Here is a 26381-nt window from a genome sequence, read left to right on the forward strand (position 1 = left end):
TGCACCGTCACAGTATCTCATTAGTTTATTAGGAAATGAAAATTCAAGATTTGGACCTCTAATAGAAGTTGATCATATATATTTTAGAATCTACTGAAGACTCCACACCTATATATATTTTAGACTCCACACCTATATATTTTAGAATCCAAGATATGAAGAATGACTTATTTCTTCGATTAAGATTTTACCACACCTATATTATTTCCAAAATATATATTAATTTACAAAAATATATGAACAAAAAAAAGAATTTAATTTACATAGTATCACTTTAACATAGATTAAGCTTACATGATGAAACAAGAATTAAAATAGATGAAAACTATACAATTTTAATCATTTTATCTAAGGGAATTCGATAATGTTTCAATAAAATTTTTGAATCAAGTTTTTTTTGACTAAATCTTTGAATTGTTGTTGTTATAATCTTTAAAGATAAATAGTGTCATATTTATCTACGTTAATTTCTTTGTACTTATGTTACACATGCGTTAATAGGAAAAGTGAAGTTCTTGAAAGCAATCATATTATTATACTATGTTTTTTTTTGTACTTGTTATGAATAAAAGTTACAGAATCTATCCTATTTTAAATTTTTATATATTATATCATGCAATCAAATTGTATTTAAGATGAAAATAAACTGCATGTGTCTTAAATTTTGTAACTCATTTTGTATAAAATATGAATAAATTATAAAATCCAAACATAGACTATTATTGACAAAAAAAAAAAAAAAAAAGACAATTATTATGTATATGGTATATTCAATATACAACTACTGTATGTACATTTTAGATCAGCACAAACTTTAGAAACTCATGAAAGATTTAACAAACTCACATGTAACCATGAGTTAGATGATACCAAATTGGACCCATAGAAAAAAGTGGCTAAATTTAAGAGTTTGGTTCGGGTCCAAATTGGTTTTGTTGTGGAAAGTGGCTACTAAATGAGGAATGTGATGCGAAGAGCAATGACGTTCACCTTCCCCCTCCTCCAATCACCACCGCCACTCCCAATATCTCCTTCTCCTCCTCAATTCTCTCTCTCCTCTTCTGCTGCTCTTTTATCATCAACCCAGCGGTTCTTCCCTCCAAGCCAGGGCTCTCGTCTACGCTCCGCTTCGTTACGGACATTGTGTACCAAATCCATCGTACCAAACATGCCGGATTCAGGATCACCACTCTCTTATCTTACTCAGCGAGAAGCTGCTGAGATTGATGAGACCTTGATGGGTCCTCTTGGTTTCTCCATTGATCAGCTCATGGTCCTCTCTTCTTCTTCTTCTCCCCCTGAGTTTTTATAGCTTATTTGCTACCCTGATCGTTGCTTGATTTTGCTCATCTTCTTATTGCAGGAATTGGCTGGTCTTAGCGTCGCTGCTTCAATTGCTGAGGTAATTCGTTGTTTTGCCCACCAACCACTTTAGATTCAGACACCTGCTCAATTCTCATAATGTGTTTGTTTCGATAGTCCTGTGAGGAGTTTCATTAGTACGTTTCTCAATGTAAAGCTCAAAGCTTTCACCTTTAAACCGATGAACATCCAAAGCTCTCTCTCTTCCTTGGATGAGACTCACAAGTCGAGAACTTTAATGAAATAAGTTAACTTTATTGCCGGCACTGAACCTAAACTTGAGTATCACAGTTCATCTTAGCATTACAAGCTTTCTTCTTGCTATGTACATCGGATTTGAAGTGTGCAATGTTTTCCAGGTTTATAAACCGGAAGAATATAGTCGGGTTCTAGCAATCTGTGGTCCTGGAAACAATGGTGGTGATGGTCTGGTGGCAGCCAGGCATCTTCACCACTTTGGATACAAACCGTCTATCTGTTATCCTAAACGTACGGCCAAGTCACTTTATACTGGACTGGTCACTCAGGTTTGTAACAAGTGCTTACTTTATGATCTTTGCTAGCTTTTCTGTTTCTTATACTGCCTGCTGAAATTGTCTGTTTCTGCAGTTGGAGTCACTCTCAGTCCCTTTTGTCTCCGTTGATGATCTGCCGGAAGACTTGTCAAAGGACTTTGATGTTATTGTAGATGCAATGTTTGGATTTTCATTTCATGGTAAGTGGTAACTCTACTTTTGCCTACATTGTTAGAGTTCTTCAGAAGCATGATACGTTTAAAAGAAAGTAAAAATTCATCAAAATTTTGAACAACAAGTTTTGGAATTTATGTCTTGAATATCTCACTTATGCCCCTATATTCATTTGCATCATGTTTCAACTGCAATTTGAAAGTCAATGTTTTGCACATGTAGGTGCTCCAAGGCCTCCTTTCGATGATCTTATCCGGAGATTGGTGTCCTTGCAACACTATGAGCAGACGCTCCAAAAACACCCAGTCATCGTCTCTGTAGATATTCCCTCTGGTTGGCACGTTGAAGAAGGAGACCATGAAGGTGGAGGAATTAAGCCTGATATGTTGGTATGCCTTGGACGAAATGCTTGCACTACTCATTTGTTACTATCATGCAATGTATAAGGAAAAATTTATTAATTGAATCTTTTTACTCTATTTAGGTATCTTTGACTGCCCCAAAATTATGTGCGAAGAGATATTGTGGCCCTCATCACTTTTTAGGTGGGAGATTTGTACCACCTTCTGTTGCAGAAAAGTATAAGCTCGAGCTTCCTAGTTATCCTGGGACATCAATGTGTGTTAGAATTGGTAAACCTCTGAAAGTAGACATATCTGCTATGAGAGTGAACTATGTGTCTCCAGAATTGCTTGAGGAGCAGGTTGAAACTGATCCTACGGTACAGGTATGAATTCATTGCTCTTTCTTTGCTTATCTGTATTGTTCACCAATCACGGGTAATGAATGAGTAGAAACTTCTATTACTCCCAGGAAATAAGATGTAAAGCGTTTTTGTTGCGCCCATGTCAATTTGTTATCTGATGTGATAATACTCTTTTCACTTTTGCCCATTTCTTAATGGCTTTTCAATAACTCGTTCTGCTAGACTACTCACTGCCTAGTTATTGTGGTTTCTTATTAGAGATGAGGCATCCTTTTTTCTAATACAGGTCGTTCTTCTTTTGCAGTTTCGTAAATGGTTTGATGAGGCAGTTGCGGCTGGATTAAGAGAAACAAATGCTATGGCGTTATGCACAGCAAACAAAGACAAAAAACCGTAAGTATAGTTTGAATATTTCAGGAGATTCTACTCCGTGGAACAATATGCTGATGAACATGATTCAAAATATTTTCCATGTCCATATCTCTTTGATGTTATCTACGAAAAGTGTATTATAAAAGTGGAACTTTATAGAGCTTTCTGCAATAGGATGAGATGGATCTAGCTCTGATTTCTTTGTACTAGTTGTTGTCTGATATATAGCCTATGAGACAAAAAAAAAAAAAAAAAAAAGTGTGCCTTAGGTTTCCAATTTGCTGCATGATTTGCAACATGTTTTTTTCTTATTCCACTCTTTTTGAAGTAGTCGTAAGAATATATGTTAGTGTCTTTGGGTGCGCGAATCTTAATCATAGGCGAACTCAGTTAATGCTTGGTAACTTAAGCTATATCAATAGATAGAGCATGCACATATTTCATCAGGCATAAAAGTTTCCTGTCTACTTTCTTATTCATTATCTTTTCTGATTAGCCTGATTATGCTACAGCTCATCAAGAATGGTTTTACTAAAAGGCTTTGATGAGAATGGATTTGTCTGGTTAGTACATTCTCTTCTTTTTTCTTCTTATATTAGGGTATCTTATATTTGGGTATGAAGATATCTCTGTGTGCAACCTGATGTTACTTGCTTAAATGATAAAATGTAGGTTCACTAACTACGAAAGTAAAAAGGGTTCTGAATTATCAGAAAATCCTTGTGCTGCACTTCTGTTTTACTGGGAAATTTTGAATCGGCAGGTGGGTGTTTTTATCTTCCTGAACCTTCCCGTGTGTTTTAGCTAGTCCTTTGCACATCCATATATGAGATGCACTGTAGTACTATACTCTCTTATACAAAGCCAGCTGGTCCATCACTGATTCACGAGAATTAGTAACTTGGTCGATTAGTATATTTTAGCAGTACTGATGTCCACTGTACCTTTCCAGGTAAGGATTGAAGGACCAGTGGAGAGAATACCAGAGTCAGAATCGGAGAATTACTTTCATAGTCGTCCTAGGGGAAGTCAGATCGGAGCTATTGTTAGCAAACAGGTGTCGTGTGATCTGTTGCAGTTATGAAAATATTTCCATGTGTTAAGATTTTGCTTTGGGCCCTTACCCTTCAACTTTTGGTGTCTATCAGAGTTCTGTTGTACCTGGCAGGCATGTTCTATACGACGAGTATGAAGAACTGACGGAAAAATATTCAGATGGGTGAGTTCTACAATAATTTAACTCTTAGAAGAACTCATTTTGATTCGATGTTCTGGACTGATGATTACAGAGACATGATTTGTTTTTGGCTTGCAGAAGTGTGATACCAAAGCCGAAAAACTGGGGAGGATTCAGACTTAAACCAAACCTTTTCGAGTTTTGGCAGGGACAGCCATCTCGTTTGCATGATAGGTACCTCCTATCTTCTTTCTAAAGTGGGTTTCTATTTATTGTAATTCCGGGGAACAAATAGCTTGAAATTGAGATGCATGAAGAGGATTATGATCTCTTAATTAGGCGTAGAACACAAAAGAGTTTCCATGGTCAATGTTTTGCTAACATATGATTGTCGAACACAGGCTGCAGTATTCTCTGCAAGACGTAAACGGGAATCCTGTGTGGAAAGTTCATAGATTGGCTCCATGACTTCAACTCGTTACTTCCTCCCTGTAGAAGAAGATGGCTGTTTGGGTTTCGTATCAACCATTCAATGAGAATAAGATGAAATATATAGCTGTATAGGGATTTACTTCCATTAATGTCACTTGAATATAAAGAAGTGGTTTTCCAATTTAGCACTTAATAATGTGATTTAATAGTGAGTGTCACACACCTTTGAATTAATTTAAGTTAAAGACATCATTATACTTCTATTGCTATCAGAAAATACATACTAGCTTTCATGAATAAATCTTGTGCAACTAAACAATCTCATATAGTTGGACCACTAGAATATTTGTAACATACGACACTCTTTATGTACAAAACAGGCGAATCACACAAAGCGTTAGGTACCTTCTATATCTCCTAATCGTAGTGGCTAATTTCACCATTCAACTGAAGTTGATGTATAAGGAGGCATATTGATATGTAAGGACAGATGCATGTAACCAACTAATTAAGCCAATGTCTCATTTCATTTATTTATTAATGTGAATGATATTTGGAGGGAGAGGGAGTGGAGATGGGAGATAGAAGTAATGGTGACCGTAGGATGGGAAGCAAAATGATATAAAGGATGAAATGATGGGAGTTATAAAAAACATTGGAGTTAAGTGGTTTAATGAGTAGGTAGGATGATCACATCAATCCTTATATATAAGCCCTTTTTTCCAAATTATCTCTAAATCGCACCACCATCATATGTTTTTTTTTTTTGTCACCATCCGCTTGCATTATTTCAGTTTGGTTTATGACCTTTAAGAAATATAAATGATGGGTCTCTTGTCAGTTGAAAAATGTAGTATTTTGGGGACAAAGATGGCTTGTCAACAAAAAGGCAAAAGGAGAGGTCTTCCTTTGGATAAGAACCTCAGCTCATCTCTCTCCACCACCACAACTTAAGAGTTCCCTCACCCTTTCTACGCATAAGACGTTTTACCCGAACGAAGCCAAAAAATAGAATTCTATCGAATCGAATCAAAATGATCTTCTTTTTTGGGGGGGTTAAAAGTAACATTATACTTTTTATTCAAAAGGATATGCACTAGATATCACAATTCAACTCTTTATTTGCAAAAGTGATAGATAGCATAATAGTAAAAAAGTTGGCTTATTTATCGCCTTTATTTTTCATCGACCTGAACCAAACTAATTCTAAAAAGAGTTTTAGTAACAATAACTACAATTGAACCCAATATAATCCACCACAACACTTTAACGGATATAAATGAAATATCTCAAATTAATTAAAAATGGAAAGAAATATCTCATTAGTTCTTAACAACAACTAAGAGAGCCAAAAGAGCAGCTTATTAAAAGAAAACATAGAGAACCAACTCAGCTGTCTAACTAACATCGATGCTCCCAAAACATACATCCATTGTTCCACCTAACCAACCAAATATAAGAACTTTTAAACCCAAAAATAAATTAAAAAGAAATAATGATACAACAATCATGCGATCCTCCCAGCCATCATCATCAACAATCATGCAGTGTGCCTCTCTGATGCCACCACCATCATCATCATCTGAGCCTCCTACACCTACCCATTTCATTCATCTTCTCTCTTCAAAATAGGCAACACCAAAATGTTCTTGTTTCTATAAAATTGCGACAAACTTTGGTGCATCTTCCCTTGGACCATCAAGCGACCTATACATGTATAAAGTCTCGACATAATCCCTATTCTCATCATCATCATCTGACCCAATTACTTCCACAACTAGATTCGGCATTGCACTTGCAATATCCTTGCAGCATCCCCTTGACAAGCTACATGCTGACATCCAAACAAACCTCATGTTGTAATATCGATGCATACCAGAACGTAGCGCAGCATCCCCAAATGGACTGTCCCTTATCTCAAGTTTTTGCAGTCTAGGACAACCTTCTAGGACATGTCTCAGAGCCATGTCACTGTCTCCTGCAAAAGCTACTGACAGAGTACGGACCAATTTCCCATACTCACCCATATACCTAAAAGCTTGATCTGTAAGCAACCCGGACACTGCAAGCCGAGTTAGCTTCTTGCAGTTTTTAACAATGGCACCAAATCCCTCGTCCATAGGCTTCCCTGTCACATGGTCAGGCCTATGTCGACCCATTATGCAAAGCCTAAACACAGTAAGCTCAGGACAATTCTCTGACATGGCTATCACGGCAGCATTAGTCATGCGCTGGCAAAAGTAGAGAATAGATTCTAGTTTCCTACAACCCTCAGAGATCGCTTGGAGGCCTACTTCAGAGACAGGACCTTCACTGTCTTCCCGAGGATCAAAAGGGAAGATCCTAAGTTCACGGAGTTCCTTGCAAGTTTCAGCAACTGCCTGTAGTCCTTCATCACATATAGAATCAAGGGCCTGCATTGTAAAAGTTCAAGTCATGCATTTACTCAAGTTCTTTGGACAACAGATATCAAGTCTGTTCATTCAATGCATCTGATCCAAACAATATATATGGCGGCAGGAAATAAGTGACAGATAAGTTAAAACCATGGAGGCATAGATCAAGAAGGATACATACCCAGAAAACCTGGAGTTTGTGGCAATTTTGTATGATGGGTTTAAACATGTCAGGAGAAATATTAGCATAACTGAAGTTCAGGGAGGTGAGGTTAGCGCACACCGGATAAATAGCTGGAAGGTACTCAGGCATTAACTCCCTGAATCCTGACAAGCAAACAACAGATTTACAGGCACTAAATGCAGCTGCATAATCTGGTTCTTGCTCACTCTGAGGTTCCTCATCATGGCTAAATGAACCAGTCCCAAGACTAGTAAGCTGCGGAGCTCCAAGTAGCAAACGATGTAGCTCCACAAGGGAGACAAACCTGTTCAGCCTAAGTTTCTTCAAGAAAGGTGACCTAGCAACAAGACCCTCAAGTGCCTTAAAATTGATTGGGGCTTCCACACAGTCAAAAGCTAAAGACTCCAGACAAGTAACATCCTCAGGGAAACAAGAAATCCAATCCACTTCATCATCAGTGACCTCAGACTCAATCAAATCAAGCACTTTCAGCTTCCTGATACAAAATTGGTAAATTCCATAAGCTCATAACAACAAAACTTTCACACTTAACTATCCAAACATTAACTCAAAAAGATACCATTTATAGTACCTGCACTTATTGGCAACAATAGCAATACCACTAGTACCAAAACCTTCACAGCAAACCAAGATAAGCTCTTTAAAACCAGGGAAAGAGTCAGCAAGAAGAGCTAAATCATCATCAGTAACAAACATCCTCTTCAAATCAACCTTCTCAAGCCAAGGATAAGCTTTAGCCATAGTAGAAACCCAAGGAGCAAAATTAGCACCCCAATCAGGAGGCATGAGATTGAAATCAGCAAACCTAGGTTTCCCTTTAAGCACAAAAGAACTAACACGCTTGAACCGTTGAGTCAACCTCGCGGGAGAGAGAGCGTAACAGTTCCCGATAAAAACCTCAGATCGAGTCGAAGCTTCGACACGCCACCAAGATTTGCAAACGAGAGAAGCAGCGTTACGGTCACATCTCGAATCTAGGAACTGAAGCACGTTCTCGAGGACGTTCTCGAGTACATGGTCAGGGAAAGGCTGCGAAGTTAAGGAACCAGAGGAGGAGGAGGAGATACAGTTACGAGATTTGTTGGGAGTTGAATCCACGACGACGACGACGGAGGAAGAGGAAGAGGAAGAGGAAGGTTCAGCTATGGCGGCAGAGCGTAGATCCAACGGTGGAGATTGTTTGTCATCATCGTCTTCAGACATTTCAGAGCGATCTTGTGTCATAAAGAGAGTGAGAGAGAGCTTTGAGTTTGGATTTGGGATTCAGATTAGAGAGGAAGAAGAAGAAGAAGAAGAAGCTTTGGGTTTGAGGGGGTGTGAGAGAGTGGGAGCTTTCTCTCTCCACTTCGTCTCCATTATTTGAGGCTTATTTCTTTTGTCTTCTTATATTTTTATGTAACTAAAACTAATTCATTATCTTTTATTTTTTTTTTTTTCTAACTCTTTCTCTCTTGTCTCCATCAATGTTTTTACACTTTTTACAGTTTCGTCCTCCTATTTTCTTCAGATCTCTATTTTAAAGCAAATGTTGTAAATAATTAAATAAAAAACTAAATCAACATTATCCATTTCTATAGTGAAGAACACTTGCTACCCTTTTTTACGATGTAACAGAAATAAACTTTTAACCATATTGTGTTTTTTTTGCAAAACTTCCTTAAAAAATCTTCAATACTTAAGGAGGTGAATTAAGAATTTTTTAAGGAGGTGTATACAAATTTGTTTTCAGGTGAATAAAGAGGGGTGAATAAAGAGGGGTGAATCCAAGTATTGTACTTTGATGTATTAAATTGGTTTCAACTAAAATCTTATTTTAAAATTGTCGGTGGATTTCAACCTGCGACTTAACATATGTCGACGGTTGTTACGGATTTACTAACGGTTATTAAATTTCAATTACACGCATTTAAATAGATATATATATATAAGCTGTTTACGTAATTGTATGTATATGTTGAGGTAGTCTAGTGGTAACAAGTATGGTTTTAATCACCCAACAGATCGGAGTTCGGAACGTTGGACAACCATTGCCGGCGAGGTTTCTTAAATATTTGTGAACATAAATTAGGAAAGCCGAGTTTTTTTTCTGTTGGGTTTCAAAATCAAACTAGTTATCGCTAGACTACGTCGATATTCACATATAATTAGTCAATCTGTAATGACAGTCGACGTCTGTTAAGTCACATGTATGAAATCCACCAACAAATTTAAAATAAGGTTTTATTTGACACTAATTTAATACATGAATTATTTTTATTCTAACCAAAAACTATTAGGTATTAAACGTTCAAATAAAAAAAATTTTGAGGTTTTTTAAAAGAATTTTCCCGTTTTTTTCTTTCTATTCACATCCTTTTAACCATATTGATTAATGCTTTGGTTTGGGGGGTTAATTGCAGAAGTGCAATATAGTTCCACTAACAACTTTAATACCCTAACCGATCTGATTGTAAGTCGGAAAATAAATAAATTCCTCCAAAAATCATAACAGCAAAAAAAAAAAAGATGATTTTCTCATTCTATACTAATAGCGATCTTATGAAATACGATGTGTCATAAAACTCAATTAAAAAAATTCTTGTATCACATATGCCATTCACCTTGATTGTTTATATGAAACTGTAGAAGATCTAGCCTACACCTTCTGCAGAGATCCCAAACGGACAGTTTCACATAATTTATTGTCAAACCATCAATCGTGAACTGTCTGTTACTCTGATCAAAAGCTGCATAACTTTAGCACAACATATCAGAGTGCTAATCTCTAACAGCTCTTTGTTATTTATAACAGATTTTTCCCAATGTCAATGAGCAAGTACATAAGATGCACTAATTTAAAGGAACTTATATGTTTATTTATTCTTAGCATATTACAAAAAACTATATTTTATGTTTTTTGATTAAAAACAACATATTACAAAAAGTATATTTTTATGTGTTTTCTATTTTAGTTATATAACGAATTGTAAGAACTAATACAATCCTTAAACCAAATCATAAACCATATGAACAACTTAAGTTTTTACTTAGATAAATCATTTAGTGGTTTTTTGTGTTGACTGTTTTTTAGTTGATCTAATCCAAAACAAAGCGTCTCGATACAATTGAGTTATGGAAAACTGTATTTCATATAGAAAATGTAATATAACATTTTTTTTACAATTTTAACATTTTACAAGAGTATCATTGAAATTAAAAATAAAAGTTGTTAATTTTACAAACTTTTTAATATTGTTTAATATGTAAACTCTAAATGCATATTAGAGTTTAAATACATATATATTTTGTTTCAATGCATATTAGAGTTTAAATACATATATACTTTTTAATATTGTTTAATATGCAAACTTTTTAATATTGTTTAATAAAAGTTATTAATTTTACAAACTTTTTAATATTGTTTAATATATATATGTATTTAATAGTTAATTAGTATATAAAGAAAGTTTTCAAAAATGTAGCTCATAAAAAAACTTTGTAAAATTAACAACTTTTATTTTTAATTTCAATGAAATACTCTAAATTGTATTTTATAAAAGTTGTTAATTTCAATAAAAAATTTTAATTTTACAAAATTTTTAATATTTTTTAAAGTTTTCAAAGAAATACTCTAATTAAATTGTATTTGACAATACGACATTTTGTAGAAGCTAATAAGCTATAATATCGTAATTATAACAAGTATTTATTTTTATCATGTATTGAAGTAATATAATTTGTACCACACATAAGTTGTTGAACCAAAAAAGAAAATAAAATATTTTGTTAACAAAGTAATGACGCAATGGCTGAAAAAAAAAATTAGATGGCAATTATATTAGTACTTCAGCAACTTGATGATAAATATATATCATTTTCACTTCATAAAGAAAGATGAGATGAATTCTTTTTGTCATCTAAAAGATAAGATGATTTAGAAAAATCAAATGTAAAATTCAATATAGTTTTTGGTTTTGGAGATTTTTTCATACTATAATGCTTTAAATACAGACTACATCAAGACATACTTCTTAACTAAAATTAAGTTTTTTTTATGAGCTACATTTTTGAAAACTTTCTTTATATACTAATTAACTATTAAATACATATATATTCAAATCTTTAGTTTCAAAACAAATCATTTTATTTTTACTGGATCACTTCTCTTTGTAATTTGGTGTCCATAAAAGTAAAAATTTACAACAAAAAAAAAAATTAATTGGTAATGTTTAATATGAAGTCAAATTATCTTTCTGATTATGTTATTTGCTATTAAGTTCATGTTAAAACTAAAATCAGATCGATTAAGTTTTTTTAGAACTCTAGAGAACATTTGAAAACAAAAATCTAATACAATTACATTCACAAAAATGATCGTAAAAATACTTTCTTTTTAAGTATATGTTGTTCAAATCATTATGAGTTTTTTGTGGACAAAAAACCTGAATAACATTCTATTTAATAATCTGGAAGGTCTGGTTCTTCTTGATCAACAATGTCGATAAATCAAAATATATTTAATTAGTTCAGTCTACCTTCTTTGTAACAGTTTCTTGTTGCGGTGACGTGTTCACCATGTAAATCTCAATGGCATTGAGTAAAACGGTAGTGTGAAATATGCGATTATATAAAACATGTATTGTCAATTTGTATATTAATTTTTTACATGTTAGGAAAAAATATAGCTAATTGAATTAAATGGTCCTTAGATAAAGATTTGTTAATTTTTTTTTTAATGTTTATATAATTTTTGGATAAAAATCAATTAATTTGTATATTATTAAGTATTAAAGCCATGATTAAATTCCAAAATTAATGAAAATTAAGTTTTGCTCTCCCATCCTTTGGTGTATATTTTTTTTTGTTTTACTAGTAAGTTACAATTGAAGAAATTTTTGACACATATATATATATATATACCTTTATTCAAACTTATATATATTACTTAAGTTAAAGGAACTATATTTTTAATCATTAAATAATATATAAAGTAAGTTTTAGAATGTATTCAACAAAAACAAGCATAATGTAGTAATTTTGAATGTTGCCAATAAACCTTTGTAACAATATTTACATAAAAATACAAGTGTATACATTGACAACATATTTAAACAAAATAAAATAACAAATTAAAAAAAAAATATACTGACCCTTTCTACACAAATGCTAAGACATGACTGGTTGTTTTTTCCGTCTTAATACATAAATTGGTATAACATACACAATTAAATCAAATGAATTTGTAATTATTTTACCAACTACAAATTTTCAGAGAATTGTTATCAGTTACTAATCATCATATCTTAATTTCACATAATTTTGTAAAATCTAAAACATCATTTATTGATTAAATTAAGAAAAAACAATATATGAGAATTATTATTCGCTAAAGACAGAGAATAATCTTAGTTTCTGAAAAACTTGAAATATCTTTGTTCTACAAAAAATTTAAGTCATTGAGAAAGATATTATTTTTTGTAAAAACACTAATGTATGTGTAATATAAAAACATTGAGTTATATTAAGTAATGAATTAATTGCCTAAACCAATCATCACTATACTAAGGATGAAACAAGCCATTAAAAATGTAAACAATTTTGAGATTTGATTTAGGAGGTAATTCATTCTTCTCTAAACTCTGAATATTAATTTACAACCTAATATAAATAATTAGATGAAAACAATTTGCAAGAACATATATATTTATATTTTATTAACATATTTCATTATTTCTATATACTAGGTAATATCACATACATATACGCGGCTTGTTGTATAATAAGTTATGTTAATTCATTTAAATTTATTTAATAATCATTAAAACGCAGAACAAATAAATTTAAATGTCTATAATATTTTTAACACATTTATTTATCTAAGTCAGACCATATCAAAATATAGAATTTCTTCAAATATAATCATATATACAGATCTCTTGATTTTTTTGGTTTTTTATTATTTAACTTTGATAGTTTTTTTTTTAATATTTTTCAGCATTCGAGGTAAAAAAAGTTATTAGTAATAAAAATGAACTAACACATTACCTAAAGTATTTAATGATTAAATTCTAAATTATTTTTAAAGTAATAAATTATATATATTTCCATCAAATCATATGAAGTGCAATTAAACCTTTAAAATAGAATTCTTTAAGATTTTTTAAAAATGTGTATTAATTGGACATTTGACTTGTATTTTATTTTCATATTTTTGTGTTTTATTACAGAGCGTTGTTAAATCCATTTTTTCCTGGAATGATTTCTACTGATTGTTTGAATCCCTTATTTAATAAAACGGAAGTACACAATTTCAAATTTGTAGACTATATAATTTTAATAATAGGTTACAAATGGGTTATAAAAAAATTGATATTAATTTGTATTAGATATATGTTACATCACGTTGAAAGTCTTAATCTGTAACTCTTCATTTTCGCAAGATTTTAGGAGAATAATCTTAATTCTCTTTTACACCAAAATATATCCTGCAAAGATTTAATCTTGATTTAAGATCTTCTAAAACAAGTTATTCGAAAGAATAAAATAAAATCTCCAAAAAATATTTAGTTAACCATATATAAACAAACAAATCTCAAAAAATAATCACTCTTCCGCGGATTGAGAGTGATTTCCGATTATACTATAAAATAAACCGATCAATAATCTATCGTTACCTTTTTGATAAGGTATCATCTTTCGGTTCATGTCTTTTAATTTTATCATACTTATAATGATGCTTATTATGTTTATACACATTAGTACATTATAATTCATGGTGTACTGCGAGTTAAAATATTACACGACGGGGTTATATGACACGACGTGTTTGAGTAGATACTAATATAAATTTAAATTTTTGTTAATTCGGTGCTACACGGGTAAAATATCATTTCATTATTTTCTTAATAATATGAATATTAAATTAATAGACATATCTAATTAAGTTGATTAAATTAATACTGTAACAAAAAGTTAACAAACAAAATATTATTTTTTATCAAATAACTTAATTCGCGGTGTACCGCGGATCAAAATCTATACAAAATATACGTTATTTCCATAAGTCATATTCAACATATGATTTAATGGCATAGTGTTTCCTAAAAAAATAACTTTTAAAACAAATAAAACAATCACATTTATAGTGCTTTAAGTAAAAGTTACAAAAATTTGTGCTCTAGCACGGGTCCATCAGTTTTAGTAGATGATTTTATTGCATAATGTTTTATTCACAACAATTTTTAAAATAAATCACATAAATTATTTTGTATATAAAAATTACAATATAAATAAAAAGAATTTTAATCCATGCTCTAGCACGGGTCCTAATCTAGTGATTGAAGTATTGTGTGAACGAAATTGTGGCATAGTTTGAAACGATAATTTAATTTAGATGGTCTAAAAATAAAAATCATATCATCTTCACTTCAAATAATGCTCTTAAAAATTTAAGAATAACTTCCCCGTTACATAAAACCACTCAAACAATAAGTAGAAAACAACTAAATACATAACCAATAACCTTTTGACTTCCTATAAACTACTACTGTGCAACCAAAGATGTGCAAGTCTAAAATATTTCAACAAATGGTAAGAGCGACGTACAATAATGAAGCACATGAATGGAACTAATCTAGCAGTCTAGCACTACAATTTTAGAAAGGAAATGTGTTAAATAATTAGAATGGAAATTTATGGAAATCATTTGCACTAAAACTCGGCGTACATACTCGAGTTCTACATTTGGCAAAACGAGAATCATCCTTAATAATGCAAAACATCTAAACATAGAAAAAAACATTTAATGTTTCTACAACTTTGTGTTTCTAGTCTCCCTCACCGAGTATGCACATAAACCTAGCTAGATAAGCTGTGTCTACCTAAGTGACACAAAACTAGCAAATAGCATTACATAGAGTTTGGAAGGAACTTTTCAGTCAGAAGGGAAGTATTTGTTGAGGTTGAAAGGAAGAGCATAAAACTCTTCGGTTCTCGGGTCGTTCTTGAAAGTCCAGAATCTGTCCCACCAGTGTTTACCTCTGTCTTTCCTGATCGAGCCATCTTTCTTGTGAAGCGTTGTGTCCAACAAGTAAGCAACACATCCTCCCACAAAGGCCTTGGACGAGAAGGGCACATTGACCATGTCGTTGAACCATCTTGCTCCAGTATGAACTGGACCATAACCTTTGATGGCTGTGTGCTCATTGAAATATTGTGGAATCGATAGGCCTAGGAAGATTGAGAAGCCCAAGATGAACAATGTTCTGAAGCTATTCAGGTTGCAGAATTGCAGCAAACTCAGTCCTCCAGCACCTAAACAACAGTATTTGTTATTAAACCAATCTGAACCGAAATGCTTAAACTGAAACCAAACAGAAATCGATTTTACTGTAACCAAACCAACTGTTTAATAAAACTTCAATCATCATTATATCTAAATCCGAAAACACTGGACCAAAACAAAACTGTAAACCAGATTTGCATACCCTACTATCTTGTTTACTTCTGCTAAGAGACTTTACTTACCTACATACGCAAAGAAGAGACAATACAAGGCAGCTATGATAGGAGAAGGTATTGATGCAAACACTGCCCCGAACTTCCCTGCATTAGATTTATATAAGAAGATCAATTAATGTGTTCTATTTCAGTTCTTAATTGGTTTTTATGGAAGAGTATGGAAGAGACAGACAAGCTTACCAAGAACTGAGAAGAATATCATAAAGCCTGCAGATATTTGGACAACTCTCCGGCTACCAACTTTTGTAAGTGCTAGCAGACCCGCATTCTCCCTGCATTCATGTGAAAACAAACTCACCACACCATTCAAAATCAACTCATGTCCTAGGTTTGGAAAAAGGATATGGGGTCTTACACAGAAACTGAAGACCCTATGCCAGTTCCGAAGAACCCTGAGATTAAAATTGCAACTCCCTAAACCAGAAATCAACATAGTTGAGGCACAACATTAGATAAATGAGCTCTTGCTCGCCCTGAGAAAACTTCATTGATGATATTTGTAAATGAAGCTTATGAAGTGAGTTTTTACCTGCCAACCAACACCGCGGCTGATAACAGAAGGTGGCGGCATTGTGGCACTAGCAAATCTTGAGACAGCAATAAAAGCGCCTGTCGACTGTTTTTCATTGATTAGCAAATTAAAATAGTGAGATGAGATTAAAGCAAAGAGCAAGAAATATTGAAGAAATGAAGAAACGAGTCTCATTGGCTTTAAAACTCAACGAGTATGCAAGCTATGCAGTTTAAACATGGAAGAAACAGACTTTATATATACATGGATATTAATGCCTTAACCAACTGATCTAAGTTCCCTTATCTAGCACATCAGTAATATTTATGCAATCTAATTTACACACGGTGAAGATGAGTGAAACAAACCTCAACAAGAGCAACAAAAGAAGCCATCATCATGGCAAAGGCTTCACCGGCATCAAACGATGGTGCTCCCCACTGGAATGGCCATGGAACTCTTATCCTGCACAATGAGTAAACCCATAATGGTAAGCCACACTTAAGCATTACATTTGATTTTGTAATCACTGAGAACTCATTTAAAAATATGACTTTCTTGCTAGATATAACTCATCGAGACATATAATGTCCAAACCATGTGCTGTAATCTTACCATGGAGCAGAACTTATGAGCCCAGAACGATCAGTCCGACAGCTTCTTTGAGTATTTGTCCCAACACCATTATAGGCTCCACCGATTGTAAGAAAGAAAGCAAGAAGCCATACTATCGCCACAGAAAATATGACAGCAAACCGAGCAAAGACATGTTTTCCTCCCTTTATAATATGGGGCATATACTGCAATACCAACAAAGAGTATGACCAGACAATAAGAAACATCAAACACTACTGGAAAGAACATATTGGATAAGTAACTTATGAAGTGGGAACAGAAGAGCTGGCAGCAAATTACTACCAGTTATGAATCTGTAGCTACAATTACCTGTGATATAAGTATAAGAATAATAAGCCCCGGAAGTCCAATCTCGATGCACTTAGCAACCTGGCCGAAATAACAAAGAATCAAGATTCCAATAGTTTAAATATAATTTCGTTTTGGTCTTCCTATTTACAGAACAAGATGACTTACACCAGGAAAACCTAACTCGTACAGGCCATAACCAACTAATCCAACCAGAGGAGCAGCAGAGAGAGGACTTAAGAACCTGTAATAACAGAAACTCATTGACATATTCTTGACCACGCAATGGAACAAGAATTGAGTCTAATGTAGCTCAAAGACTGACCTTACAACAGTACGCCAAAGGCCACTGAAGCCAATAATTATTTGAAGAGTTGACGCAACTATTAGAGCACCTTGGGTTGCCCGAATGATCCTCTTAAATCGCTGATAAGGCATCAAAAATGGTATTATAAAGTAAACTAATGATCAAGGTAAAGAGAAGCTATTGATAATAACAGTAGACCAAAGAGATAAAACAGAAATGAATAGGAAAATAAGTGTAAGTTACGAACTTCAACTGGATCTGCAACGTCGTTAAATCTCCCAGAAAGCATGATTGAGATTGTAACTGGGACAAATGTATACGATGCTCCAATCACAGCAGGTAGTCTAGTTCCAAACACTGTTTGGAGCAACGTGTTCAATCCAGCTACAAACAGTATTGTCTGAATCAGCTTCGCCTTCTCTTCCTGCCAGAAATCATAAAATTCAGCAGCAATAAAAGACTGAAAGGTATAATTTGAACAACTATTATACTAAGAAAGAGCCTTACATTTCCACCTCCCATTTGCGGAACAAGAGCAGATGGAATCAAAACTGTTGTTCCAAGCATCACTAGGTAGTGCTGAAACCCAAGCAGAACAGCCTCGGCTGAAAGTTAAAGCATAAACTCTAAGTCTCACATTTACTAAATAAGAAGCTCAAAGTCTAATATTCAAACAAGAATTACTCAATTAAGTTACAATTAGTTCCTCAAACAGATCACTTCCTAACTTTGAAGAAGTGAGTCCAGAAGATGCTACATAGTACATAGTAAACAAAGAAACGTTTTAACTAAAAAAGCAAAGGTGGTTAAGTGTATTCTCCATTGTTAAACAGAGAATAATCCACCAAAACACCTAGGAGAAGATTCTTAAGGCAAAAAAGGAATAATCATTAAAGAGAAAAGTAAGAATCTAATCCTCACGTTGCAACAAAAAGGAAAAAAGTAATGATACCCAAATAAGAGCCACTTTCAGAAAAGGTAACAATCGAACAATCTAATCAGTCACAACAAGGCTCCAAAGGTAGGGATATGCTAAGAACAATAACTAGAAGTCAAACGTTTTAGGTATAGAGGCAAAGAAGAGAAAACTAACGCCATGGAGGAGGACTTGTGATGCAGTAAGAGATATCCGGAAGCTGCTCTTTCGGCGGATGTGGCGCTGGATCACCACCCGATTTCGGTGCTGACATCTTCAACCTCTGCAACAAATAAAAAACCAAAACTTTTAAACCAAAAACTTCACAAACCGAGAAAGTGACTGAAACCCAAATCACAGAAGATGCAAAAAATTACGAAACTTGAAGCTCCACAAGCAAACAAACAAGAATCCAGGACAAAAGAACTCGTCTTGAGCTAAACCCACAGTTGCAACAAAAAGCTAAAGACTAAAACTTTACACCAAAAACTTCACAAACCGAGAAAGTGACTGAAACCTAATTCACAGAAGAAGCAAAAGTCACGAAATTTGAAGCTTAAGAAGCAGAAAACAAGAACCCAGTCGTCTTGAGCTAAACCCACAGTTGCAGGAAAAGATTAAAAATCAAAACTTTACACCAAAAAACATCATAAACCGAGAAAGTGACTGAAACCCAAACCTCAGAAGAAGAAAAAGTCACGAAATTTGAGGCTCAACAAGCAAAAACCCAGGTAAAAGACCTCCTTTTGAGCTAAACCCACAGATGCAACAAAAGATAAAAAAAAAACCAAAACTTTACACCCAAAAACTACACTAACCCGAAAGGTGAATGAAACCCAAATCACAGAATAAGTAAAAGCTACGAAATTTTGAGCTCAAGAAGCTTATAAATGGTAGAAAAGGCGAAACATAGAACAAAGCCCCAAGAAAAAGACCTCACTTTTTAAGCTAAACCGAGTATAGAGAGAGAGAGAGAAGAAGAAACCTTGTGAAGAAGAAGAAGCAGAGGAAACTTGGAGGAGTAAAAGTGTAAAACTAGAAGAAGAAGAAGAAAGAAAGGAGTGAAGAGGCTTGAGGAGGAAGGAGCAGAGAGAGGACAGTTGTCTACGTTTGGTTATATCAGCGTTACTTGTGCACCGACTGACGTCACCACGAAAACAACCTCTTACCTGTCCTTACTCTTAATATTAATTTGATTAGTTACCCAACGCATTTCTTATTAATTTTCAAATTTTGACAAAATGAATGAAGCCAATACTTGGTTCATTTTTTTTGGCAATGAATCAATGAATGATGTACATGTTTCATTGTGGTGTCGCCAACTGCTATTATAACCTGTGTTCTAAATCGCTAGACTTCTAAAGAAACATTATTAGTCTCAAGTCTCTATCTATATTTATTAATGTTATGGGACGTTTTCTGGTCTTTAATCTAACTAGATCTACTTGTTCAGGGTTGAATAGTTGATAGTAAAGGGGTCATTTTCTTTTGTTTGTAATTAGATTTACAGGGACAGCTACGAACATACGAGAAGGTTTTTTTTTCCTCGTATTAACGTTTTAAGATAGTGACAAAACCTCCAGGAGCACATTTCTAGAGAACACAACAATCTAGTGAAGAATTACCACTTGCGATTCTTCTTCAACTATCTAAGGATGGTTGGTAAGCATGGCTCCAAATAAGTCTACATATTTGGAACCAGCAAAGCTTACATACATGCTCCTCTTCTGCTCTATCTACATTAATATGTCATATATATAATGAGTCTAACCAATCTCTTTTTAATGGGTTTGAAAGGGAAGTTGTTTCCGACCTAATGGTCCTATGGGGATCGAGATGTTTATCATTAAGGAAGTAGGAAAACAGTTGGACTTGTGATTGAGATTTACGACGTGGATTATAATTAAAATGACTAACGATGACCATGTGTGGTCGGCTTTTGAGACATACATTATACACCAAAATTCTGAAGGTTTATGTAACATTTTTTATGGCCGTGTTACTTGACCATTTTTGTAGGAAGTCATGTCCTTCTCTTCTTTGATGTATGTGCCACCATTTCAGACTGGATCTCGCACGAGGATGTTCCTTTTTTTGTTGCCCGTTAAGACAAAAAAAAACTATGTAAAATATATGATTAGTTGATGATGTTATACTTGACCATTAATATTTAATACGAAACTCTCACAAATAGAGCAAAACAAGAAATGTTGAAGAATATGGAAACCAAATCATACTTTTTTCTGTAAATTTTAGCAACCATTAAAAAGCCCTAACAAGCCTTTTCCATTTTTTCTTCTTCTGGATTTAGAAAAAGAAAAATAAGAAAAAACAAAGACACAAATCTTGAGTTTCGAATGATCTTAGATTGGTCTCTAAGGACCACGTTTCCTTCGGAAGCATAGACAACCCTGCTGCTGATCGTTAGGGATCATCCCTCCTCCCTTGGTTGTGTCAATACTCTCCAACATCGGTACAACCTCGTCCATCTCTGGTCTCTTGTCTGGATTTGCATCCCAACATCGTTTCATCACAGCTGCAAGTGCGCTCGGGCAACACCTCGGTATATCGGGTCTCAGGTTCTGCATTGATCATAACAACATATTGCATATAAATATGTGCTTAAGTTGAATGGTATCAACTGTTATATAACAAGTCTGACTAATAACTATACCTGGCGGACGACGGCTGAAGTGACTTCAGAGAAAGTTAGGTCAGGGTAAGGCATGTCACAGCAATATATCTCCCATAAGCAGATCCCGAAACTGTATACATCGCATTTTCGATTATACGGGTTTCCATTGAGAACCTGCAAGCAAAGTTGATTAGTATAAAAATTGGGTTTTGGTTGCCAAACTTGAAGATGCATTGTGTCGTTAGTACCTCAGGGGCCATGTAGCCAAGTGTGCCAGTCTCTCCTGTCATATCATTAGGGTTAGAAGCTTCAACTCTCGCAACTCCAAAATCCGCGATTTTGACAGTCCGAGTTTTATCTAACAACATGTTCTCAGTCTTTACATCTCGGTGAACAATCTTCTGCGAATGAAGGTAACTCAACCTAAAAGCAACATAACAACAATAAGTGTAAAGACAAGCTTCTTGTTTTAAATACTAGTATACGAAGATCATATAATATACCCTCTAGCGAGATCAAGAGCGAGCTGAACGACAACTTTAAATGTTAGTTTTCTTCTTCTGTTCTTGATCAGGTAAGATTTTAAAGCACCACCTGGAAGATATTCAACAACAACACAACAGATATTGTTTGGCATTGCTAATGGACCACTCTCTGTTTGCAACTGTAAGCCTGATGCACCCATTGTAGCTCCTATAAACTGCAAAATTTCATTCATTGATGACACCAAATCTTATTTTGTTTCCTCAATATCTCTAACAATGGTAAAAGAAAATAAACAGAAGTAAAAAAATATGGAACCTTAGTAACATTAGGATGATCCAATTTATGCCAAACAGCAACCTCCTGAGCAAAATCTGATCTCAAAGACACAATCTCAGCTTCTGACCTGTGACCTTCTTCACCCCAATCAAGTAGCTTCACTGCTCATTTTTTCACCACAATGATTAGCTCAGTCTTTCACTTTTACAAATTCAATTACAGTAAAAAGCTCCTTAATTTACTACTACCCATTCAAATTATTCTTTCATATATATCTTTTTTTTTTCCTTTAAAATTAAATGTAAGAGAAAAAAGAGATTGAGACAACAACAGCTGGAATCACATGAAAGATCCACAAAGCAAAGAATCATAAATTATCCAATTGGACCTTTCAACCAGCTCTGAAACACTATGATGGCAAAACCCGTGTCGGCTTCACGGAGATCACAAGAAATTGCTTCTACCCACTAAAGAAAAACCCAAAAAAAAAAAAAAACTAAAACAACACTCTTCAACTCTCAACAATTTCAATCATAAAAATCCAAACTTTAAGTTTCATGGTAAAAAAGAAAAAAAAAAGACACGAACATAGAACCACAACTGTTCGGATCCGACAATTGAAGTACAAATGTAGTAATAGAATTAGTCTGATCAACCGTAAGAATCTAGCAATCGAAGAATCTAATGCTAAAGTTGGAGACTTTACACTAAAAAATTGCGGACAGTGAAAAGGTTAATTAAGAAGAGAAGCTAGAACGACGGGTTAGGTGAAGTGACTAACCGGCAACATCTTGACCATCGTAGATACCACGATGAACGGTACCAAATGTGCCACGTGCAAGAACAGTCTTGATGATGAGTTTAGTAGGATCGATCTCCCACTCAAGTCTATGTTTCCTCTTCCCAACGAAACCACCGCCGTTAAGAGCAGCGACAGGGGAAGAAGAAGCGGAGCCACCACCTATGGCTACGGCGGTTGAGTCTTCTTCATCTCTCTTTTTGTTCTTCTCTAAAGTCAAAGCTCTGCTCAAGTGTCTCTCTAGTTGCTCGTCTAAGCTTTTCAGATCAATCTGATCTGCTCGAACAAACCCATCTTTGCCTTCCTTCATGTTTTCTTCTTGATTAAAAAGATCCCTTGAATCTTCTTTTGTTGGTACTTGTTTGTTCGATTCGTCTTTTCTCAGATACAATCAAACGCAGAGGAAAATTAGAAAAAAAAAAAAAAAAATTAATAAGGAAACGGAAGAAGAGAAAGAGAAGAGAAGAAGACCGCATGTGATTGAGCACATGGTCTTGCCTCGACGCAAATGTATCTGTATTTACATTTATTTTTTTCCTCTTTTATTTTCGTCTAATAAAATAGTATTTTGTTGTGTATATCCAAAAAAAAATATAAAGAGAAAAAAATCTACTTATTATTAATTTAAAGTGTACCAACCATTATTTGTTTGACTAGGATATTATTAAGTTTAGAATGTTCAGCCCATTTTTATAAATGTTCGGCCCATTTACAATGGTCATTTTGATTCTAGTGGAATTCTTGTTCCTAACAAAGAAGACTAGAAGAGATTTGAGTGTGAATTTCGATTCTCTTGGTGCCATATGTACATCAACAAACACAAACTATCTAAATCGGTTTGAAATGTCGACTGTCATTATATCTATATCATTCCTGATCATCGATATAATAGCATAATTTATTATATAATTGATGGATATATTTATATCGGTTTCTATAATCCACTCATTAATTTGTATAGACACTTTTAGAATCAGTTAGATAAATGATGGGTTACTCATTTTTTATTGACACTTTTATAATTGATGGATATATTTCTGACAGTCTATATAATCGACGCATTAATTTGTATCGACACTTTTAGAATCAATTAGATAAGTTACTCATTTGTATTGACACTTTGTTTTGATGGAAATATTTCTATCAATTTCTATAGTGAGTCATTTGTATCATTTGATAGCCTATGTATATATAGAAATAAGTTATTTTATCCTACACGATAGGGAGATCCATAAGCCTATCGTTCTCATTTGATTTGATCAACATGAAGAAACCGGTAGTGGCATGTTTAAACGATTAGGCATGCTAGTAAAAACTCAGTTTGTGTTCCATGATGCTATGAATTTAAGTAGACCAAGTCCCGAAATCCACTATGTATTGTTCTTTTTTTTTTTTTTTTGTCATCTAAATTATATTATTGATCTTGTTTTGGAACTCAGGAGGAATACAAACGCCCAAACGAGGGAAGCTAAAGCCAGCGGACGACAGATATGTTCCTGGAGTCTTAAACTCTATGGAAGGGAAACTAAAAGCACCAATACAACACAGAGAATTTCAAACCCATAACGAAGGAGGACAAACCCTTACACCAAAGACAGAGACCAAAAGGCTAAAATCCTAGGAGATACACTAGATTTAAGAAAGCAAAAAACTATTCTCCTGAATGTATTGTTCTATTTGGAGTAAAATGAAAAATGGACCCAACCATGTCTATATCTTCTTATTTTTGAGACGTATAGAACCATATATATCTGTAGTTATACATATACTTATACGTATAGGATACATTATAAAAATGAATTGACTTGAGTACTGAGGAATGAAATTTTAGAGTGGTGGTTAAGTGTATATATTGGTTGCTTTAAATTGCTTGAAGCGTGGATGATTTTGTTGGAGAATCCACGTACCAAATGGCTCCAATCCATTGTTTGTTGTCCCCACCAAAGCCTTCACTATTCTTCTTCATCGTTCAATATTATATATGTATTCTCTTCAAATAATTAAAGCATCACATATATAACTCATGGTGCTCTTCTTCTTTTCTCCTTTTTTATGTAGTTTAATATCTCATGTTCCTTGTTACATGAACCATAACAAAATTAAAAGGTCTAAACAACACAAAAGGTCGAAAATATGGGTTAGAATATATTTTATTTTTATTTTGCTTTTTAAGTTATATAATTTCAAAAGAAATAATTGAACAGTACGTCTCCTCAACTACAACTCTAGAATCGTATACTTAATTATAAACCCACTTAATTGCTTTATCTAAGAATTAAAGAATTTCAGCTCAGCACCCATGCGTGTCTTCCTTTACTTAGAAGGAAATTAAATTTTAATATATTCTAAAAACCATTACAAAAAAAGGTCATGAGTCATGCTTGAAGACTTGAAGTCATGTTATTGTTATGTAACATTTAATTTTTAATAGAGATTTGTGGATATGAGTATATATATGACCATGTAGCCTTTAGGTAGAAGATGGTGTAAGCACGACCGTGCTGGCTGACCATGTAACTAGATAGATGCCTAGCTAGACTGTGTAACTTGTAAGCACTCAGTCCAACATGTGATTACATGATCTTGATATTAAGTCAGTTCTGTGTTTTCTAATATGTTTGTAATTTGTATGTGTTATGACCTTAATATACAAGTTAAAATACGTGCATATGTGACTATGTGAGTATTTTCTTTAACCACGCAAAAAAGGGAAAGATAAAAATGGTGGACCAGCGATATGATTGCTTAAAGACATATAGAAACGGTGGAGGGTTTGTTTTGGGCCCCTGCACACCATTAAAGTCAGTAAGGGATTAAGTGTATCTACTTTTAATTTTAATCCTAATTTATACTATACGGATTACTTATATTATCCTAATGGTTTCTGTATAATCTTATAATACAATAGCGTGGTCAATATTAAATGGCACTATGCTTGTATGATTGTGGGCAACAGGATCTCACTTATCTGTACGTGAGAGATTTGGTTCAGGTTACTAAATCATGGGTCGTCTACACCTATCAATGTAATTTAAGATTTCTTTTCTTATCAAATAAAAACAAATTCGGGTATAATTATTACTAGCAAGTGCCATTTTTCTGACAAGAAGAACATGTCTATTTCTTTTGAGGATCAATTTAGAATAAGTTTAGATAATTTTGACACCAACTTTTTATATGATAAATAATCTACCATGCATTAGGTCACTGACTTAGCTTATACAGTAGTATGGCTGATACTGAATACACATCTACCTATTTTGTTCAAAACAAAAAATATTATGAATTGGTAATATGTGAATAAACATCGAGTTGATGATCTCAATAGTAAATTATTCAGTACTCCTAATACTCACATCTTTACAAAATCCATCGTATTTTACTAAGTACAATAGCTATATTTTTTCCCTTTGGTAGACTTTTGGAGATCCATATGAAAATAGACCAACCAAAACGGGAAGACAGAACATATTGTGAAACCCAAAGAAGATGGAAATGGAGGGTGCAAAAAAGGCACTAAAAAAAGTGAAAGGACAAATGATTTGGGGGTTTGAACGGTCAAGCCATTGCAAACGAGTATTGAGGAATGAATGATTGGATCTTCCTCTTCTTTCACATTGGATACTTTCACCACCGTTTCTTTCTTTCTTACCGTGGACGGAACCAACAAAGCAACAAAGACAAAAGTG

General features: G+C 33.8%; 4 protein-coding genes across 5 annotated transcripts; 1 reads left to right on the top strand and 3 right to left on the bottom strand.

Annotated features, from left to right (window-relative positions):
* The first annotated feature begins 788 nt into the window (after positions 1–788).
* LOC104724557 (pyridoxine/pyridoxamine 5'-phosphate oxidase 1, chloroplastic) lies at positions 789–5001 on the top strand. The gene is made up of 13 exons (XM_010443066.3): positions 789–1273; positions 1364–1402; positions 1722–1889; positions 1972–2077; positions 2274–2440; positions 2536–2778; positions 3062–3150; positions 3642–3692; positions 3802–3892; positions 4082–4186; positions 4278–4348; positions 4445–4540; positions 4708–5001. The coding sequence occupies exons 1-13, from the start codon at positions 956–958 to the stop codon at positions 4772–4774; spliced, it is 1611 nt and encodes a 536-aa protein (XP_010441368.2). The 5' UTR covers positions 789–955; the 3' UTR covers positions 4775–5001.
* Positions 5002–6014: 1013 nt separating this feature from the next.
* LOC104724565 (transport inhibitor response 1-like protein) lies at positions 6015–8746 on the bottom strand. The gene is made up of 3 exons (XM_010443077.3): positions 7911–8746; positions 7316–7814; positions 6015–7152 (listed from the first exon to the last, which is right to left on the bottom strand). Exons 1-3 carry the CDS (start codon positions 8561–8563, stop codon positions 6394–6396), a joined length of 1911 nt encoding a protein of 636 aa, XP_010441379.2. The 5' UTR covers positions 8564–8746; the 3' UTR covers positions 6015–6393.
* A 6263-nt stretch (positions 8747–15009) lies between these two features.
* LOC104751932 (nucleobase-ascorbate transporter 5-like) lies at positions 15010–19797 on the bottom strand. Of its 2 annotated transcripts, none has more exons than XM_087485057.1 (14): positions 19482–19797; positions 18674–18779; positions 18088–18185; positions 17828–18004; positions 17599–17699; positions 17442–17517; positions 17295–17354; positions 16965–17149; positions 16718–16814; positions 16368–16454; positions 16194–16252; positions 16019–16110; positions 15845–15922; positions 15010–15631 (listed from the first exon to the last, which is right to left on the bottom strand). In XM_087485057.1, the coding sequence occupies exons 2-14, from the start codon at positions 18768–18770 to the stop codon at positions 15252–15254; spliced, it is 1587 nt and encodes a 528-aa protein (XP_087341183.1). In that variant the 5' UTR covers positions 18771–18779; positions 19482–19797; the 3' UTR covers positions 15010–15251. The 2 variants fall into 2 exon arrangements, with proteins under 2 accessions (XP_087341183.1, XP_087341188.1); XM_087485062.1 differs by having other exon boundaries at positions 19437–19585.
* Positions 19798–20633: 836 nt separating this feature from the next.
* On the bottom strand, positions 20634–23287 carry LOC104724575 (serine/threonine-protein kinase 52). Its single transcript, XM_010443089.2, has 6 exons — positions 22675–23287; positions 21933–22054; positions 21635–21831; positions 21380–21554; positions 21171–21305; positions 20634–21078 (listed from the first exon to the last, which is right to left on the bottom strand). Exons 1-6 carry the CDS (start codon positions 23000–23002, stop codon positions 20872–20874), a joined length of 1164 nt encoding a protein of 387 aa, XP_010441391.1. The 5' UTR covers positions 23003–23287; the 3' UTR covers positions 20634–20871.
* Between the last annotated feature and the right edge of the window lie 3094 nt (positions 23288–26381).

Source organism: Camelina sativa, chromosome 2 (assembly GCF_030686135.1).
Source record: "Camelina sativa cultivar CO46 ecotype springtype chromosome 2, ASM3068613v1".
NCBI lineage: Eukaryota > Viridiplantae > Streptophyta > Magnoliopsida > Brassicales > Brassicaceae > Camelina > Camelina sativa.